Genomic DNA, 19,857 nt, shown 5'->3' with positions numbered 1-19,857 from the left:
CACCTTTTGAATTATTGCTGAAATAAAGGTAGAGTCCATCCAAAATAAAATTTGATACATTCAAGCCAAAGCATAAGAATAGTAATACAGGCCAAGTCAAACATTAGCATATTGCACAGCCAAATCTCCATTATGAATGGGTTTTCATTCAATTTATATTTTAGTGAGGAATTATGTCCCGATTTTTTAAATCTTCTGTTTCCCTTATCACAAGTGGCTCAGCCTAAGAGGCAGTAATGTAGTGATATCCAAAGGAGAAGATGCTTTATACCATTGAGAAACTCAGGATTTTTCAGCAGCATTTAAATTTAATGTGGGCACTCTGCAAAGTATGAACAGTTATACTGGAAAATAAGATGGAACTATCATTGTGGAGAACAATGAAACAAGACAAAGAGGCTGTGAATATACCAACTGCTTCTGGCAGTAAAGACAGTTAGTTCTACAACGTCCTCATTAATTGAAGGTGTTACCGAGTATTAAATGACGATGGTTAGAGATATTTCACTATTGAATGCGGACAGGATGAAAAGGTAAATATGTTCACATGTTTGCATTTAAATGTTAAGAATAGATTGGATTATGTAACACTAAATAAAATAAAGATTTCAAGGACGAACAGTTATTACGAGATCGGGAAAGCAAATTATCACACTTAGAATATTGCTTTAGTTTTAATAGGATCCACTAGGACCACAACATTTCTGAACAGTAACACTGTGCTGCACTGGCTGTCATTGGTGGGACTGAAATATCCCTTTATTTTGCATTCATCATAGTGACGTTTTGCTCATACAGGCATTTTCCAACACAATGTTTAGTAGAACCCATCAAATGTCATTCAACGTTTTAAAAAAAATCTTAGGGAGTAACCAGACTTTAAAAATGAAGACATGGCACTAAGAGGTTCTCGAACAGATGTGACAAAGCTACCACCCACAAACACAATAGCTCCCCCAGCGCACACAGAGACATAAATAAGAAACAGAAGTCATCAGAACTTCAGCTACAATTTTCAAAACCTTCTGGCATCACGCAATACATTCTCATGACATCCGTGAAAAGTGAGATGATGATGTTTTGAATTAAGATTAGAGTGTAAAAGTTATTTTTTTCTGTGTTTGAAAGTAACTGTAAGCTGACCAATGAACATCAATAGATATCGAATTATGTAACAACCTAGTGCAGACCAAAACTATATCTGCAACATGACCACAATTCCCAATAGTATAAAGCTGATGAACTTAATTTCACTTTTTTATATTTGTTAATAACAGCCACACATATAGTTGCAGATGATATGCTGTATGCCAGAGAAATGACAACAAAAAGACAGAGAATATGCTGGAAATAATTGCAAGAAACAAAGAACCTACGCTATGACTTACACGTAAAAACGGTATTATAAAACTATTCACAGATTACAATATTTGGGAGCAAACAGTACACATGTAATAATGTTTTGTAATGTTTATAACTACGCTAATATTACAAGTTTTAGAATAAAGAAAAACCCACTGATGATGGCGATATTGTTGCTGAAACCCACTAATGATGGTGATATTGCAGATAAAACTAGTTTGTGAGGGGGGGGGGAATTTACAATAAAAGTTCCATAAAATGTCGCGGGTGCAGCCGCATACATTCAGCTTCATCTTCCAATACTTCAGCTGAATACTGTCCAGCCATCTTCAGAGTGAGCCAAGGTGACTAATGCTCAAGCAGCAAACCACTGTGTATGAAGCCAAAGTACTTGAGCGTTAGTCACCTTGCCTCACTCTGAAGATGGCTGGATGGTATTCAGGTGAAATATCAGAAGAAGAAGAAGCTGAATTTATGCGGCTGCATGTCCAAAATTTTATGGAACAGTCTTTGTGCCGTGAAAACATGAAGGTACAGTAAAAGTGTTCTGCATCAAGGCAGAGCCACAGTTCCACAATATTGTTAGAATTATACAAATTTGCACAATTTAAATACACTACCTCCATGGAGCAACATGCATAATATGTTGAAAACAGACAAACATCCTTTGAAACAACTGTAATTTATGGTAAGAGGTCTCCTGAATCACTGCCATATTTCAATACAAATTCTATTCTGATGGAAAACAATCTCACTTACGAGTCTTGTTGTGGAAAACAAATCATAATTTGAACAGAGAAAAAGTACTATATTCACAGTAATACCAAACTCCAAATTTGGCTGAGAATACTAAAAAGCAAATATTATGTATGTGCATATGATTTTTAACTTTTCACATTGAAGCATCTAAATAAAATACACTTACCTCAAAAGATAATGATCCAGTATACAGAGTGAGTGAAAAATGACTGTACAACTTTGGAATGATATAGAAATTCATTGAGATAACTTTCAAAATTGGAACATGTGTCATTTTGCAGCAAACAACTTCGAGTTTCACATAAAAGTGTCAAGTGTCATTTTGGTTCGATGTGATTACTTCGGCAAACATCCCAAGGGTAATCAATTTCTTCACTCACTTGTTGCAGCAAATTGGTCAGGTTGGCTAAATCGTTGGTTGGGGGAGGAACATACACATGGTCTTTAATGAAACCCCAGAGAAAGAAATCCAGTGGTATCAAGTCTGGGGAGTGAGGTGGTCGTGTGATTAGCCGTTCACACCCAATCAATCGACTCGGAAGCAATCGCCGAACTTACCAAACAGTCTTTTGTGGAATTCCAGTCTCATGAGATGCACATCGCGTTGATTTTTGTGGAGTGTGGGCAAAGCTCTCTCTAACGCGTTAGACTTAATCATCACCACATCCTGGGTGACCTGGTGATTTATCATATCACAGTGTACAACCCGTCTTGACAAATTATTGTGCTGGGAGTAAATTGAAGGCCTGCTTGCAGGTTCTTTAGCATATTCGGTGCAAAATTTATGCCAAACATTTGCTGCAGATCTTGTTACATGAAATAAAAACACACAGGGAGCACGCTCCGCACCAGTGAAAGTAGCCATTTTAACTGTGCACTACCCTGTTGATCCAGGTGGCGTACTGATGCACTATGTGAATCGAACTTGGTATGAAATGACATCTACCGATTCTGTAACTTATCTCAATAAATTTCGACATCATTCCAAAGCTGTAATGTTCTTTTTGACTAACACTGTATATGTTTTCTGTGTACCACTGCAAATATCTTCCCTTCATTTATTCATTTTTTTACACTTGCAGGCATTACTACCTACCACGCACCAAAGTGCGCCTTGCAGTGAATATAAACACTGTACAAATATTAATTATTATAAATTCTAATAAATATATGCTATACCCTTGCATGTTCACGAAGCTGATCAATTATTAGTCGATCAACTCTTGAAGGTGTTGGTGGTAATCGAGGTACAGGTATATTATTAGCTGAAGATACTTTTTTCCCTGGGTTGTGCCGTGCTAAATCTGCTTCTGTTTTCTTTCGTTCCTTTTCCAAGCTCTTAAATTGATCATAGCACTCTTCTAAGCGCAGATGAAGCTCACTTGAGGGTCCACTTCGCCTAAAAATTAATGTTATTATTTCTTAACAAACGAACATCTATTTATCTATCTATATATATATTTCTTGCAAAGGTTCTGTGTAGCTATATTACACACAAAACTCACCGAACTGATCGAAAACCGTAAACATGTGAAGGAATTCCAAATAATCCAGGTACATCAAATACTGGTAGCCCATCTGGTCCGACAGGTCCCGATGTGGTAAGATAACCAAGATTTGCCCTTGCTTTTAACAATTCAGTGCAAAATTCCGGAGGATACGTTGTTCCATCCAGCGGTGGATGTGGAATCATTTGATGCAATGTTAGAGATGCATTTCCATACTGGAATGGATGGAAATTAGCTGCACGATTGTCAGTATTTAAATAGTTTGCATTTTCTATTGCTGAAGATTGTGTCAGCAAGCTGTTGAAGTTTGCAGCAGAATTGGAAAATGATGAATTTCTTGCACAGTTCAAAGTAACGTGACTTGCACCACTTCCACTACTTTGTACATTTTTCATTACTGCATCATTTGCATTGCCATTTAAACGATAATTAACATTTATGTCTGCACTACTTGATCCGAATCTTGATGTATTGTTGTACACATATCCCGTGTTGCCTCCCGAGTCTGGGCCACAGCCAACAGATATTGCCTACAAAAGATTTTTACAATTAATTGGAGTGTCAAAACAATAACATGAACAACTGCAGTTTTGGTGTCAGAAATTTAGCAATTATTATGACAAACACTTCATGTACCTTGATGCCAACTATGTACCTTTTTCTTAAGTTCAAATTGAAGGTATCAATTTTATATATAAATATAATGTACGAGGCCTGTTCAGAAAGTAAGCTCCGATTGATTGCCAAATTGAAACCACAGTGAACATCAGAAATGTTTTACTTGTAACAATTAGCTACACCTTTCAGCTACTTCTCTACGTAGTCGCCGTTCTGACTTAGACTTTTGTCATAGCGTTGTACCAACTTTTCAATAGCCTCATCATAGAAGGCAGTCGCCAGTGCTTTCCGCCAATTCTCCACGCTGGCCTACACCTCGTTGTCTGTGTCAAAATGTTGTCTTCAAAGACAGCGGTTCATGTGACCAGAGATGAAACTCAGGGGGAGACAATTGCGGACTGTATTGTGGGTAATCGCACATTTCCATTTGAAAACGATGCAGGAGCATCTTCATTGCCCCTGCAGAATACGGCTGAGAATTGTCTTGAAGAAGAAACAGCACGACAGTTATGTAATGTTAGCTGCATAGCTTCAGGCGAAATGTCTCACCAGGCCCTCGTACTTGGCGGCAGACACTATTTTCTAGACATCTTTACGCACTCACTGCGAGCTCAGAAATGAGAAGAGCGACGTGATGCTAACTGGGGTTATACTAGAGACACTACCCAACACATCTGTGCAAAGCTTTATCGGATTTTCATAGTAGTTTCCATTTCGCGACCGATCGGAGCTTACTTTCTGAACGCCCCTCGTAATTGGGTAGATAGACTGGAGCCTTTCTGGCAGAAGGGTTGAAAGGGAAAGAAGAGGGGTGAAGGAAAAGGACTTGAGAGGTTTAGGAAAAGGAGTAGGCTTTAGGAAAGTCACTCAGAACCACAGGTCAGGGGACACTCAGTGGACGGTTAGAGAAGGAAAGACAGACTGTTGGGGACTGGCAGAAAATGAAAGATGTAGAAAACTAAAATGGAGTGAAGAAAGTAGTCGTTACCATGAAGAAATGCTGAGATGGAAGAAATTAATGTAAATTAAGGCCAGTACGTAGGTGGCGAGAACCAAGGACACTCTGTAGCGCTAGTTCCCACCTGCACAGTCCTGTGTGTCTGGGGAGGAAGCCAGATGGGGCATGTGGTGAAACAAGCACCGAGGTCTGACTGTCATGTTGTAGAGCATGCTCTGCAACAGGATATTGTGTGTTGCCAGTATACACCCTCTTTCTATGCCCATTCATTCTAACTGATAACTTGGTGATGCTGATGTAAAAGAGCAAACATAGTTTATGTAACAGCTGGTATATAACGTGTCATTTCACAAGTGGCTCTCCCTTTGATGGTATATGTTTTGCCAATAGGTAGGTGGTGGTAGGATGGTCCATAGCCCAAGTCTTGCAAAGGAGGCAGTCACAAGGGAAGAAGCCATAGGGTGGGAGATGGGTGCAGGAGCAGCACACGGTCTGACAAGGATATTATGGAGATTGAGAGGGTGATGGAAAGCTATTCTAGTTGTGGTGAGCAAAATCTCGGACAGAATGGATTGCTCCAAAGTTGTCTTTTGGAGGGATCACCAGTAGAGATGGGGGATCCGCTCTTGAACTAATTCATAGAGTTGAATCTTTCAAAGGAGTGAACAATCAGTGATTCAGAAAAAAAGAACGGTAGCTCCAAACGTTTCCCACAGCAGAGAGAGAGAGAGAGAGAGAGAGAGAGAGAGAGAGAGAGACGGAGCATATCAGCAGCGCCTCTGCTGGTCAGAGCACAGTGCACGCCACACAACACAGCCAGCGCCGGCCTCTGCCCTGCTTCTACCTTGGCTGCCTGCATTGTGCAGTGCCCCATTGGATTTTGTGTTTCACATATGCCGTGCCGTCTCTGTGCGTCGTCTGCCGTGTGCAGTGTCTGGTGCAGCTTAACTTCGCATCGCACTCTGTCGGCGATCGTTTCAGTCGCACGTCCTGCCCTTTGGGCAGTTGATGCGAGCAACAGGACAGAGAGCCACCTAGCGGATAACATAGGAACTACTTGCAAAAACCTGCTCGCAAGGGAACGGACGATTTGTCTCGGAGCGGGTGAGTTCACCGCTCCCCCCACCCTCGGAACTCGCCCGCTCAACGCTCACCCCACCGTCTCGACTCTAGCCAGAGCATTGAGCAAAGCGACTCAGGTGTCACTCTGGTCTCTGCCGTCTCAGCTCATGCAGTAATACAGCTCGCGGCTCGACCTGCTCGACTCAGCGCCTCTGCATCGGAGTTCGTCCCCACTGGATATTGTTCTTCGTAGTAATACCGCTATGTATATTACATTATTATGTTATGTATACATCAATCGTTTTTATTTTATTTTTATTTGTTTAAACTGATTAGATTAGGTTCCTGATGACTCCTCTTACCATAGGATTTTTATTATGGACACTCGAATTTACGCTTTAATTACGAGCGAACCGATAAACGTATCGCAAAATGTGATACACCAATATTTTCCTTGTTTTATTCTGCATAAGGCTATATGCAGCACTTTCATTTTACAGTCAAATTTATATTTTTTTTTCTTATTCTGGTACGGATTTTGCGATTTTAGGCGTCTTCGGAAGGAAACGTTCACTTTAAAAATATATGGCTTGCGATGTATTTGTATGAGGTTAATGAAATTTTAATACATTATAGCCAAATATATTGTTAATGTAAATCTCAAGTTACAACATTTTCCGATCACCCAAAAAACCACGATAGTGCAAAATAAATCAATAATCAAAAACTTTGTCATATCGTGGAAATTTCAATAAACAATACAAAATTCTTACTCATTATCTGTGTTACTTCAAAATAGGAGCAAATAAGATCAAAATACAGGTATAGTACTGGAATAAACCAAGTTTAAAGGGCAATGTGCCTTCCATTTATTTTCTATTGTAAATGAGTGGTGAGTCATGAAAAAGAGCTAATTCATTTCAGGGAGTGAACAGTTCTGATCCAGTCTCTGAAAAGAACAGTTTTGCCCATCTCTAATCACCAGTACCAGGATGTGATGTGATTGCCAGGGACATCTGCTTTCGAACTAGGCTGGAGGGGTATTAACATCTAGTGGTGACTGAGGTGACAATGGTGGTGTTTTGCTGTAAAGAGTCTGCATCTGAACAAATACGTTTGCCTTGAATGCCAAGGCTCCCCCAACAATCAGTCTTTCCTTCTCATCCTGTCCGGTAAGTCTCCCCTGACTGTGGTTCTGGGTGACTTTTCCAAAATCTATCCCTTTTCCAAAACCTCCCCAGTCCTTTTCCTTCTTCCTTCCTTTTCAACCCTACTGCTAGAAGAAAAAGCCACTGGCTGAAAGCCTGCCTACGGTGTGTGTGTGTGTGTGTGTGTGTGTGTGTGTGTGTGTGTGTGTGTGTGTGTGTGTAGTATAATTCTTGACATAACTTCGACAATTAACACTGTCTTTTTCAATAACACTTGCACAAATGGATTTGCTACTCATTTGAATTCCACCCTAGTACTTCCTTTCCTCTTTAATCTACCTATTATATGCTCTCTGACAAACAGTGTAAATGTTCCAATAATTCACACTTGAAACACAGTTTCTCATCACCAAAGCACTCTGAGAACACGTATGCTTATTTGGTCCCCTCCCTCAAATCAACCAACCAACATATGCACTGTCCTGATAAAGCTAGGTCTTTAGCCTTATACTTTGTTATCCAACTGATTTTTTTGACTTGCACCTTAGCCACAGTAGTAAATCAATACACTATTTCAGGTGGGATCTTTTTAACACCGTCCCAATATTGCTGGTAAATTTGTTTTCATGTTTTGTTTTGCATATCTTGCACAAAGGTTTCCAATACACCCACAGTGCAGCCATTTGCCTTTAAACAAGAGTGTCCAATACAAAGGTGTGTATTTTTTTGATGTTTTATTCTGTGGTTGCAGTTAAGACATTCTACAAATTGATCATCTCCAAAGAAAGGGAGCATGTATGAACCAAGCTGGGGCAGCTCATTCTCATCTATTTAGGATGAATTTCAGTTGGCGATAAACTGAACAAAAGAAATTCAGGTATTCCAGTTGATGCACTTGACCTACACACACGCATCACAATTACTTTAAAAAGCCATACAAACAAAATCATTTCACAAGTTATATTAATAAGTAACATACATTATTGTCCACCATATAGCGGAGATGCCAAGTCGCGATAGGCACAACAAAAAGATTCACACAATTACAGCTTTCAGACATTAAGGCCTTTGTCGACACACACACACACACACACACACACACACACACACAGCTTTCACACATGTCTGCAGTCTCAGAGAACTGAAACTACACTGTGAGCAGCAGCACCAGTGCATGATGGGAGTGGCGACTGGGTGGGGGTAAGGAGGAGGCTGGGGCACGGAGGGGGAGGGATAGTATGGTGGGAGTGGCAGACAGTGAAGTGTTGCAGTTTAGATGGAGGGCAGGAGAGAAGGTGTGGAGGGGAGAGGGGTTAAGTAGCGGAAAGGACAGAAATAAAAAGAAATTAAAAGACTGGGTGTGGCGGTGAAATGACAGCTGCGTAGTGCTGGAATGGGAACAGGGAGGGGGCTGGATGGGTGAGGACAGTGACTAACGAAGGTTGATGCCAGGAGGGTTACGGGAATGTAGGATGTGTTGCACAGAAAGTTCCCACCTGCGCAATTCAGAAAAGCTGCTGTTGGTGGGAAGGATCCATATGGCACAGGCTGTGACCGCAGTCCACCATCTAAAAACTGATCCCGACCTTATAATCCTACCTGCAGACAAAGGCTCCACCACCGCTGTTTTGAAACCCAAGGATTACGTGGCAGAAGGCACCCACATGGCACCATCCCATGTCAACCTATTCATGGGCCATCTAGAGGAATCCTTCCTAAACACTTAGAATCCTAAACATGGCTTAGATTCATTGAAGCCACCTTTGTGATTTGGATCGAGGCTGACTGCAACCCATCCACATTCCTCCAGAACGTCAACAACTTCTACCACATTTGCTTCACCTTGTCCTACTCAAACCAACAAGCCACCTTCCTAGACGTTGACCTCCACCTCAAACATGGCTGCATTAGTACCTCCGTCCATCAAACTACAAATCATCAGAAATACCTCCACTTTGACAACTGCCACCCGTTACATACCAAGAAGTCCCTTCCATACAGACTAGCCACCCGTGGTCGTCGCATCTGCAGTGACGTTCAGTCCCTCTCAAAATATACCAAGGGTCTCACTGAAGCCTTCACTGACCATAATTATCCTCCCATCTTTCTACAAAAACAAATCTCCCGTGCCTTATCTTTCCAGTCTCCCACCACCTCCCAAAGTCCAGCCACAGAAGAGCATTCCCCTCGTAACTCAGTACCATCCGGGTCTGCAGCAACTGAATTACATTCTCCGCCAGGGTTTCGATTACCTCTCGTCGTGCCCTGAAATGAGAAATGTCCTGCCCACTATCCTTCCCACTCCTACCATGGTATTCCACCGTCCACCGAACCTACACAATATAGCTTGTCCATCCTTACACAACCCCTGCTCTCAATCCCTTACCTCACGGCTCATACCCCTGTAATAGACCTAGATATAAGACCTGTCCCATACATCCTCCTACCACCACCTACTCCAGTCCGGTCACTAACATCACCTAGCCCATCAAAGACAGGGCTACCTGTGAAACCCGTCATGTGATTTACAAGCTAAGCTGCAACCACTGTGCTGCATTCTATGTAGGCACGAAAACCAACAAGCTGTCTGTCCGCATGAATGGCCACCGACAAACTGGGGCCAAAAAAACAAGTGGACCACCCTGTTGTTGAACACGCTGCCAAACATGACATCCTTCATCTCAATGACTGCTTCACAGCCTGTGCCATATGGATCATTCCCACAACCACCAGCTTTTCTGAACTGTGCAGGTGAGAACTTTCCCTGCAATACATCCTACGTTCCCGTAACCCTCCTGGCATCAACCTTCGTTAGTCACTGTCCTCACCCATCCAGCCCCCTCCCTGTTCCCATTCCAGCACTACACAGCTGTCATTTCACAGCCACATCAAGTCTTTTAATTTATTTTTATTTCTCTACTTTCTGTTCTTACCCCCTCCCCCTTCTCACCTGCGCACCGTCTAAACTGCAACACTTCACTGTCTGCCACTCCCACCATACTATCCCTCCCCCTCCTTGCCCCAGCCTCCTCACCCCCACCCAGTTGCCACTCGCATCATGCACTGGTGCTGCTGCTCGCTGTGTGGTTTCAGTTCTCTGAGACTGCAGACACGTGTGCAAGCTGTGTGTGTGTGTGTGTGTGTGTGTGTGTGTGTGTGTCTACTGCTGACAAAGGCCTTAATGGCCGAAAGGTATAATTGTGTGAATCTTTTTGTTGTGCCTATCGTGGCTGAGCATCTCCGCTGTATGGTGAGTAGCAACTTTCCTTCTCTGGTATTGTTACATTCCATCCTAGATTTTCCATTGTTTGCTACATTATTGTCCCACACTTAATAGCAAAATCAATTTTCTCTTTCTCCTTACACATCTGCATTCCTTTTTTAGGAACAATGATAATCCCATATATATTATGAGAAAGTTTGTGTGCGAGTATGTTTATTACTCCTTCCAGCAGAAAGCGCTTGACAGATTTGGAAGAAATTTGAAATTAGCTTATACCCTGAATTAACACACAGGCTACTTTTAAGTGTGTAGGACACAATATTTATTGATTTGAAGAATATAATGCAAAATGTGGACCAATAATTACTCTTAGAAAAAGCTATTTACTCTTTGACTTTTGAAGAGTATTGTATTTTGAATTTTTTTTAAATTGTTTAATGTCTTACATAGTATGATTTAACATAATGAATACAATGCCTATACAATCCTTTAAGTATTTAATCCATATTTCCATAAAAGCACCTTGCAGTTTAGCTGCTGAGCATCAGGCATATCTTACAGCTGCTGAGACGCTTGTAGACTCTCAACGACGGTGTCATTTACATGTAGAATGTGGTGGACTTTTAGTGAGGCTGGATTTCATTATGATATATACACACTAAAACAATTATGACCTTTTCTGAGTTATGCATGTCACAAACAGTTGTGAAATTATTTACTCCATTTCATGACATTCTTTGTAATTTACTACTCAGTCGTTTAAAATTTTTTCCTTATTACATGAGTACGCCTTCTGTAATATGTATTCTGTCAGGCTTTGCCTCAAAATTTGGTTTGTTATCTGGCTTTAAACAGTGTAGAGTAGAGGGCAAGAATGTGTTTTCCGTCCTTTGTTTATGAGCATGAAATGTGGGTGGAGGTAGGAGGCAGTCACTGATGTCACTGCAAAATGGTTTGAAAAATGTTCGCAGAGGCCAGATGAATCAACAGAAATATCACTATATGAGCTGACGGCAAGGAAAAATCATCTGTTTTGGGTTTGGCAGAGGATGGTGTGTATATCCAGGGAGGAGATTTTCATTTGCAGCACTCTTTCTAGTGATGTGTTAATTGAAAAATGGGCCCTTGTGCACAGCTGTTTGAAGATTATGAGAGATTATTGAGGGATGTTTTTGAATCACTGAATAGTTTGCTGGCAGCCTCAGATTGTCACCACACAATGCCCTCAGTCAACCATGGACCTGGTTGTATGTGATGAGTGCCCTTGGAGAACAGGATCAGAGGCACTGGTGATTGCAGTTGTTACGTATAAAGAACAATATCAGTAGGTCCAGATGGAAAAAAGGCAAAAGTGGTGTTTGAAGTGTACATCTGCCAGTTTACACTCCAAAATGCTCACAGGCCAGTTGGTTTCAAGGGGGGTGGAGTGGCAGTGGCAGGATCAATGGAAAGTGGTCACTGCCACAGATATCATTCTGTACTACCCATTGTAATAACGTGACTGCATTGTGAAAGCGTAGGGAATGAGCCATATGCTACGCTAAATTGGGTAGTTGATACATTACTAAGGTAACACAATTCAAAATCAGCAAACAACTATTCAATGAGGAGACCCCTAAAATGGTGTAACTGCCCCCATGGGGCGTAATGCACATTTTAAATTCCGAAAGATGAGGAAGGGTAGGGAGAAATAGTTGTATCAGATTAATCAATTCACGGTTCCATATTTCCCTGTCTGGTGGCCGGTAAAATTGCAAAATTGGTCAAAGACACAGATACCACCTCCACCAGCATTTGGAGCGGCTCCCATTCACTACAGCGATTTCTATGAACGAACATATAGACCCTCCAGATGGCCTCTCGCGATTAACGTAGTTCCTACAGTAAATGCGACAGAAACTGAACTAGGATAGTCATTACACGAAACCTGGGTTTCTTGAGGCCGATGCAGACTACAGAATAGAATGGCAGTAGTTGTCACAGGGGTGGCAGTTGCACTCATTACAATTCTTCTGTATAGTCACCATAGGTAACTTGGAAAAGGGGAGGGGATGAAGAGACTGGTGTAGCAAATCACACACCACTTTTAGTCATACATTGTGTAGGAACATTGGTTTCAGATCACTATGAATAGATAGGTCGTGCTGGCCTATCAGAATAACCTTGGATTTCTTCATCAACTTGTCTTCTGAACTTTTGAAGGTTTCTGAAGAGTTATCTAATTTAAGACCAGGAACAGAAGATGAGTGGGTGGCTCTCTGCCACTGGTGGCCAGCAGTTCCTGAAGCTGCTGGCCTGTGTTGAGCTGCAAGTCCTCACGGTTTTGGGAGGAGGGTTACCCAGACCCTCTACTGGGGGGCACTGTAGAGCAATACTTCTCCAGTCAAGGAGTGGGGACTGCGGGTCCTGACGTTGGTACGACAGAAGACGATAAAATGGTGACACCCACTTCAGACAGAGGAGTTTCTGTTTCAGTACGATGAGGGTTAATTTCGTCTTCATGGGCAACAATTAGTCACGAAACTGATTATCACATAACAAGGTGAGGAAGTTCATATGTCCTGTTAGCATCGGAGGATGATAAATGATCAGAAGTATTATGTTCTTGGACTGTCTGTTCCTTTTTGTTAATGGGAAACATCAGCGAGGGGGAAGTGTGCCAGTCCAGACAGCTGACACAAAGTATTCCGTCACGCTGAGTACATGCACAACTGCCACAGACAGTTTCATTACGACAATGAGATGACATATATTAAAACATAAATATGTAAAGCACTGCATGGGTGGTGCACAGAGTTTGACATAACATTGGCAGACCATGTGTTTCACCTTTTCTGGAAGCGTGGTTGCCTTAACACTAGAATAAATGTTCACATGGCAACTCTATTATTATTCGGTTCCTTCCTGATACAATGGCCAAACTGCACTTCTCGCTGTTACAGATGGGGATGGACATCTACTCTTTAGTATGCATGAAGAGATTCTAGTGCAGGCACTGGCAGTGCAATTCCCTGCAATGCCAGTGGGCTACAAATATCCAGGTACATGACATCACCCCTACAATGGACTGTTTACTGTGTCAGACTTTGGATCTGATAAATATTTTGCCCACAACTGGGTGTCAAGATCATAACACTTGGGCATGTAGTACTACACAATTTTAAGGCTTTTGTCTTACATTAAAAATTATTTTATCCTATGTCATCTAGTTTTAACAACTAAATAAGAAAGGTTTTATAAATTTTTTAAGGTCACTCAGCCAAGTTAAATAATCAGGACACTCATAACATAACTGCTGAGCATCCCAAACTTCAACAATAACAAGGGTTTGTTTTATGCAAGTTTACAAAATGAAGAATTGTTTAATTAAGTAATACTGTGTAGTTTTCTGTGCAACAGCTCACTTAAATATTTCACAAAAACCAACTTATTGCAAATTCCCTTGTCACTACAGAAGAATAAAATATCACTAGTAAAGTAGCACATATTTCCTGAGACGCAATCAAACAAATGTTGCATCTTAAATATAGCACTCTTCACAATATAATATAAAAACAATCAAGAATGCAAATTATTTCCCAAAACATGTCCTACACACTTTCAATTAAAATAAAAGTCCAAACTGACAGTATAAAATGTTTCTAATTACACTTCATAAATATTTAGGACTTAAGGAGACCACTGACAGAATAGCGAGGTGCTGAGTCATCAAGAGGGGCACATACTTACTTTCTGCCGAACGTTCCTACATATCTGTGAAAATTGCACAGTTTCCCATGTAGTTAGCCTTTCAGCAGCAGCAGCTAATTCAAACATGGCTTTAAGAAAAGGTTAACAGTTAAATGCTGTACCTGTTGGTTGTTTCCATTTCCTCTTGTCAGATTCCTTGGAAAACCAATTGCAGAATATGATGCTGAAGGTGTTTGTCCAGTAGCTTCCTTAATGTCAGGAGCAGCATTATGGACAACTTTTTTAAATTTTGGTAGTGGCAAACTGACCTGATGATCTGGATGTGTTAAGTTACCTTCATTACTTATAACAGGTTCTTCCTTAGCAGCATAATTTGTTCCTATTTGAGATATGCTACTGGCTGGATACTGATTAATCTGCAAAGAATTAGGTGCTCTCTCATATTTGAAGAAAATACATCAAGCAATAGAAATATTGAACTAAAGAGCAATGAAAATTATCTCATACAAGAACAGTTAAAACAAAAATGTATCAATAGTGTGCAATAGCTACACTAGCATTACTACCAATTTTACATACTAATGATATCTGATAGCATCAAACTGGCACAAAGTTAAATCTAAAATCTTTACACATTTCAATTTTACATCATGGCCAATCAGTAGAAACTGTATTAAATGGCAACAAATATGGAAATGAAACTGTTCACAGAATCATTTGTTATTATGAACAGAATTCATCTCTCTATTTCTTTTTAAGAAAAGTTGACATGTGATACAAAGGAAGACATTTGCATGTTTTCACACAGTATAACATCATAATGCTCGAGACACAGTAGCCCAAAAGCAAGAACTTTCAGTGGGAGATTAATCATTTTTAAATGCATAGTAGTTTAGACAACTTTTGGGCCAACTGCATATTCTTTTCTACATTGGAGAAAAAAATCTCTCACAAAAGTTTAAGCAGCTGCACTGAAGATGCCTCTCCATTCCACAAAACAAAACTTTTTGGTGGCAGTAAAAAAAAACGCGCCACCACCACTAACAGTTATATGTGCAATAACAACAGAAATTCCAGCATGGAAACAATAAAAAAAGTGAGGGAAAGGAGCCACCTATATGAAATGAGTGATGCATGGCATAAATTGAACAACAGTACACAAACGTATCTAGTTTTAAGATACAGTCTTTTAAGTGCATTCGTACCAATGTAATTATCAGTTTCCCGTTTTCTTGAAATTTACAAAAGTGGGGGTGCTTCCAATTACTGGTTGAATGGCTGCATAGTATTGAACTTTATGGTAGATTGAAATGAATCGATCCCAAGCTTATTCTTGCTCAGCCAGTTGCTGCATCCACAACTTGAAATTGAAGGACAGTAGACAGATGTTCATTACAGGACCAGAAACACTGGTGTTCTTCAAGTGGACAATAAAGAATGGGCAGAGGATTGGTGGCTCTCAATCTGCCACAAAGATCAATACCCTACTGCCACCCAATTAAAAATTAGAAGCACCGCCTGCTTTTGAAAATTTCAGGTGAGCAGGAAGCTGATAACTACCTTTGTACAAATCTGTACTGAACATGGTTCAACTCCTACCCACGTGTACTGCATAGACATCACAGATACTCTGCAACTATCAGAAGAAAGAACCACTGCTGCCATTTCTTTAATATGCGTAAACCACTTGCAGCAAAACATTGTGAAATTGAAGGTGCCCCTTCCCACAAATGCTCCTGTTTTATTATGTCACAATGATCCTCAAATATACAAAGCCCTTTTTTGTTTTCCACAAAACTACGTGTATATCTGAAATTTGGTGATCCTTCTACTGGTTACATAAACATTCTAATCTCTAAATGTGTGCTTCCCAATCTCTGTTGCATTCTCTTTTTTATATTTTATACTGTCTATAGTTAATAAGTCAAGATTCCAGATGTGGAAATGGCAAAATGATGCAAAGTCACTTTTCGAACTAGTTACATTGTGATTTCTCTACACAGCAGAATGGTTCAATGAACCCAAGCCAAATAATAATAATAATAATAATAATAATAAAAGCACACTTTCCCACACAATCACTAGGGTAAGTTAATGCAAAAATCTGTGTTGGATAAGTGTGCATGAGTGGGTGGAGAGGGAAGGAGTGTGGCAATCAGGATGTGCTGAGTTCTATTGGGTAAGTTGGGGGTCACAATTTTTTTGCATGCAGGAGAGTGGAAGAAATGCTGCATTCAGTGGCATTGGCAAGACGAGAATAAAGAAAGATGCAATCACAAAACACAGTAGTAGGATGGGACAGAGGGAGATAGAGGAAAGTTGAGTACGATGTTTTGGACGGGACAGAAGGGGTGAGGAACTGAAGGAAGGAAGAGGGTGAGGGTAAGATTAAGTGAGTGGGACAAGGACTAGTTTTGACAAATAATTAGGTAACTCCTGCTTTCCACTGCAGATGCTGCCTAAGGATGCCAAAATTTTTTATATGGAATGGATGGCAGCTTTTAAAACGGAGGTACTGTTGGTGGTTGGTACATTTGATATGGACAATGATGTTTATGGAGCCATATGACAAAGAAGAGATCTAAAAAGGTGGCTCATTTAATAGAGAAGAAGCATTTTAGTCCCATTTTGGAGTAGATGTTGAGGCTCCATTAGAGGGATTTTATAAGTTGAGGGTGTTGGAAGAGTGGGAACGGTGACATGTGGGTAGCCATGGCAATTCCACAGATTTGTGTGTAAATTAGCCTTTTGAAGCAGATAGCTTTATAGATCAGAAAGTGGTTAGCCAGATGGATTAAGAAAGAGTGATGGATTTGGAACCAGGATGATGCTCAGAAAGGTAACGGCCCACTTCAGCAAGGACTTAAGCATTGGAAGTGATAGCACATAAATGGTCATTGCATCTACAGTGAGAAATAAGGAGTCCTGCAGTAATGGAAGTAATTATCATATAATAGAAGGGAGAATACTGGCCAATGAAGGCAGAGGATCTTACTGCAGGGGCACCAGAATTAGCTACAATGGAGAGACCAGTGGAATTAGATTTGTAAAATTTGAGATTATGTGATGTGGGTGGGGTTGCCAGTATGAGAAGGGAGATGGAAGGCTTCAGCTGACAAGATCTGTGATGGACATTATATCTTTTGAAGAGTTGCTGGAGGCCATACTACACTTCAAAGATAAGATAACTGTGCTTAGTTTTGTAAGCAGCAATCTCGGAAAGTTGGCTGAGACCCTTCGCAACAAAGCTAGTGCAATTCGTGACCAAGCAGTGGAGCTCTTGCTTGAAGGAAGACTGATAACATCAGGATTTGCATAAGGATAATGAATAGCTTTCCATTCCTTGAGGAGGGAAGATTAAAGACAGATTGGAGGTGAAAAATTCTGATGTGGAAGACAGGCAAAACCCCTTGCAGTGTGTGGAGCCCCCACTCAACACACACCATTTTTTAAAAATGATCACGCCTGATCAAATGACCTTCCGATAGGCATGCCTTGTAGTTGGACAAGAGCAGCTGCACGTATCTAGCGGATACCACTTGTTGTTGATAAACTTTATGTCTTTTTAAAAGTTAAATGTTTATCATAAAAGCAATATTAGGTATTATTCATGGGTAATACAAACAAAAGCAAAGTAAAAAAATTATTTGAAAATAATGCTGTGAAACATAACACACATTTTCTTCCCACAGCTTCTTGAGGTACGCCGCGCAGGATTAGCCAAGCGGTCTAAGGCACTGCAGTCATGAACTGTCCTCCCTCCCTTGGGCATGGGTGTGTGTGTTTTTCCTTAGGATAATTTAGGTTAAGTAGTGTGTAAGCTTAGGGACTGATGACCTTAGCAGTTAAGTCCCGTAAGATTCCACACACATTTGATCATTTTTCTCAAGGTACTGATACATACTTCCCGTACACAAATGTCGAATTTACCCAAGATTATGCTTGAAATTTTGGTTTTTACAATATACTAAACTTATTTAGAAGCTGAAATACCATCAATGCAAACATTTCTTGAATGATGTAAGCAAAAAAGACCATCCGTATCTCTCACATTTGAAAAAGGTGATTATTTAGTGTTGAAATACAATCATTGCTAACATTTATTGAAAGTTGTAAACAAACTGTCCACATATTTCATATTTGAAATAGGTGATTCTCATTTTCTTACTAACTAAATATGGCTGACATTTTTTAATCAGATGCTCCTGAGGCTGATCTTCTCCTCTTCCTTGTTGCAGTTGGTGCTCATCTTCTGTGTGTGACACATTTAAAACTTTTGTATGGAGTTCTCCTGTTACTTTAGTACTTCTCCTTTTTATGTGCTCCTGCACAAGTTTGTTCAAAAGATTTCCGAGACATTTTCTTCTCCTGAGATTATTGTTGGTGTTTCCTTCCCAGATTATAAATGAATTTATGGCAACAACATACATCAGAAAAGAACCTTGAGTACTTTTTAATTCTCCTTTGAACAGCTTGAAATATCTATTGGGTGCTCTCATCTTCATTGTCTTCTGAGCTGAACTCAGCACTCAGTTCTGTATCAGATTCTCTTCTTCATCAGTACCACTGTGCTCTATAAAACTGTTGTCCTGATCATTCTCACTGTTAGTATTGTGCAGAACTCCATTTATCACAGCTTCAACAGCCAAAAGACTGCTTGAATTACACATCTCTTCATCCCCCATAGCACCTAAGAAATAAATATTAAACTAAACTGAATAAATAACATGACGCAAGCACTGAAGGTCATGTGTATCTGACACACACAATTTTGTTGTTGATTCAAGACACATGTAACTTCATCTGGTATACTATTTTAATTACTAATAAGCATTAAAAATTTAACAATATTTCTTGGAAAATAAAAAGGTACAAAATTACATGAAGGTCCATGTGTATTTCTCAGGTATGAACTATGAGTTATTAGCTTCCTGTTTACAGTAACAAACAGTGACCAGGACTGAAGTAGGGTGGGATCGAAAGAGGAGGCTAGAACAAAGGGGGGATTTTCCTCCCTCCCTCCCCCTTTCACGGAAAAGGTAACAAACATTGTCACTGTGTATCTGACACATACACATGGCTATCAGAAGGTTAAGTGTCATTTAGACTGAAGACAGCAACAGCAATCTACATGGTACATGTGCTTCCTTACCTTGTCAATTACAGTTGGAGATATACTTGCTGAAATAGCATCTAATGATGAAATACCCTGTCTTCCATATCTTGAACATTCTTGTTGTTGTCCTGGTCCAAATGTTAGTTTGCCAGTTCTAGTTAGCAACTGAACATAATTATACATTTGCTGATCATTTGGTAAATCCTGGCCATATATCACAGGATCTGAAATGTTGAAAGTACAGTGAAAACATTTCCTTTCATTCTTTTCATTTAATGCAAATAAATCATTACATCTAATACAGGCTTGGTTAAAATAAGAAAACTTAAACTTGCAGAACACAACACGGAGAACATTAAAGCAGAAACTTGGAAGGCACAATGGCCACAGAACAATTTGTACCAGTTGACATG

The 19,857-nt window shown here is 40.2% G+C and overlaps 1 protein-coding gene across 1 annotated transcript in view; it reads right to left on the bottom strand.

Moving 5' to 3' along the window:
- LOC126255192 (uncharacterized) overlaps positions 1 to 19,857 on the bottom strand; it is a 298,436-nt gene that overhangs the window by 24,407 nt on the left and 254,172 nt on the right. The window contains exons 7-10 of the mRNA XM_049955377.1: positions 19,481 to 19,668; positions 14,490 to 14,744; positions 3,627 to 4,159; positions 3,301 to 3,520 (exon numbers count right to left, since the gene is read on the bottom strand). Coding sequence (XP_049811334.1) covers positions 3,301 to 3,520; positions 3,627 to 4,159; positions 14,490 to 14,744; positions 19,481 to 19,668 — 1,196 coding nt within the window. The remainder of the gene's footprint in view (positions 1 to 3,300; positions 3,521 to 3,626; positions 4,160 to 14,489; positions 14,745 to 19,480; positions 19,669 to 19,857) is intronic.

This window comes from Schistocerca nitens, chromosome 1 (genome assembly GCF_023898315.1).
Source record: "Schistocerca nitens isolate TAMUIC-IGC-003100 chromosome 1, iqSchNite1.1, whole genome shotgun sequence".
Taxonomy (NCBI): Eukaryota; Metazoa; Arthropoda; class Insecta; order Orthoptera; family Acrididae; genus Schistocerca; species Schistocerca nitens.
Note: the sequence above shows the minus strand (reverse complement) of the source record. Positions and strands in the feature narration are given on the sequence as shown.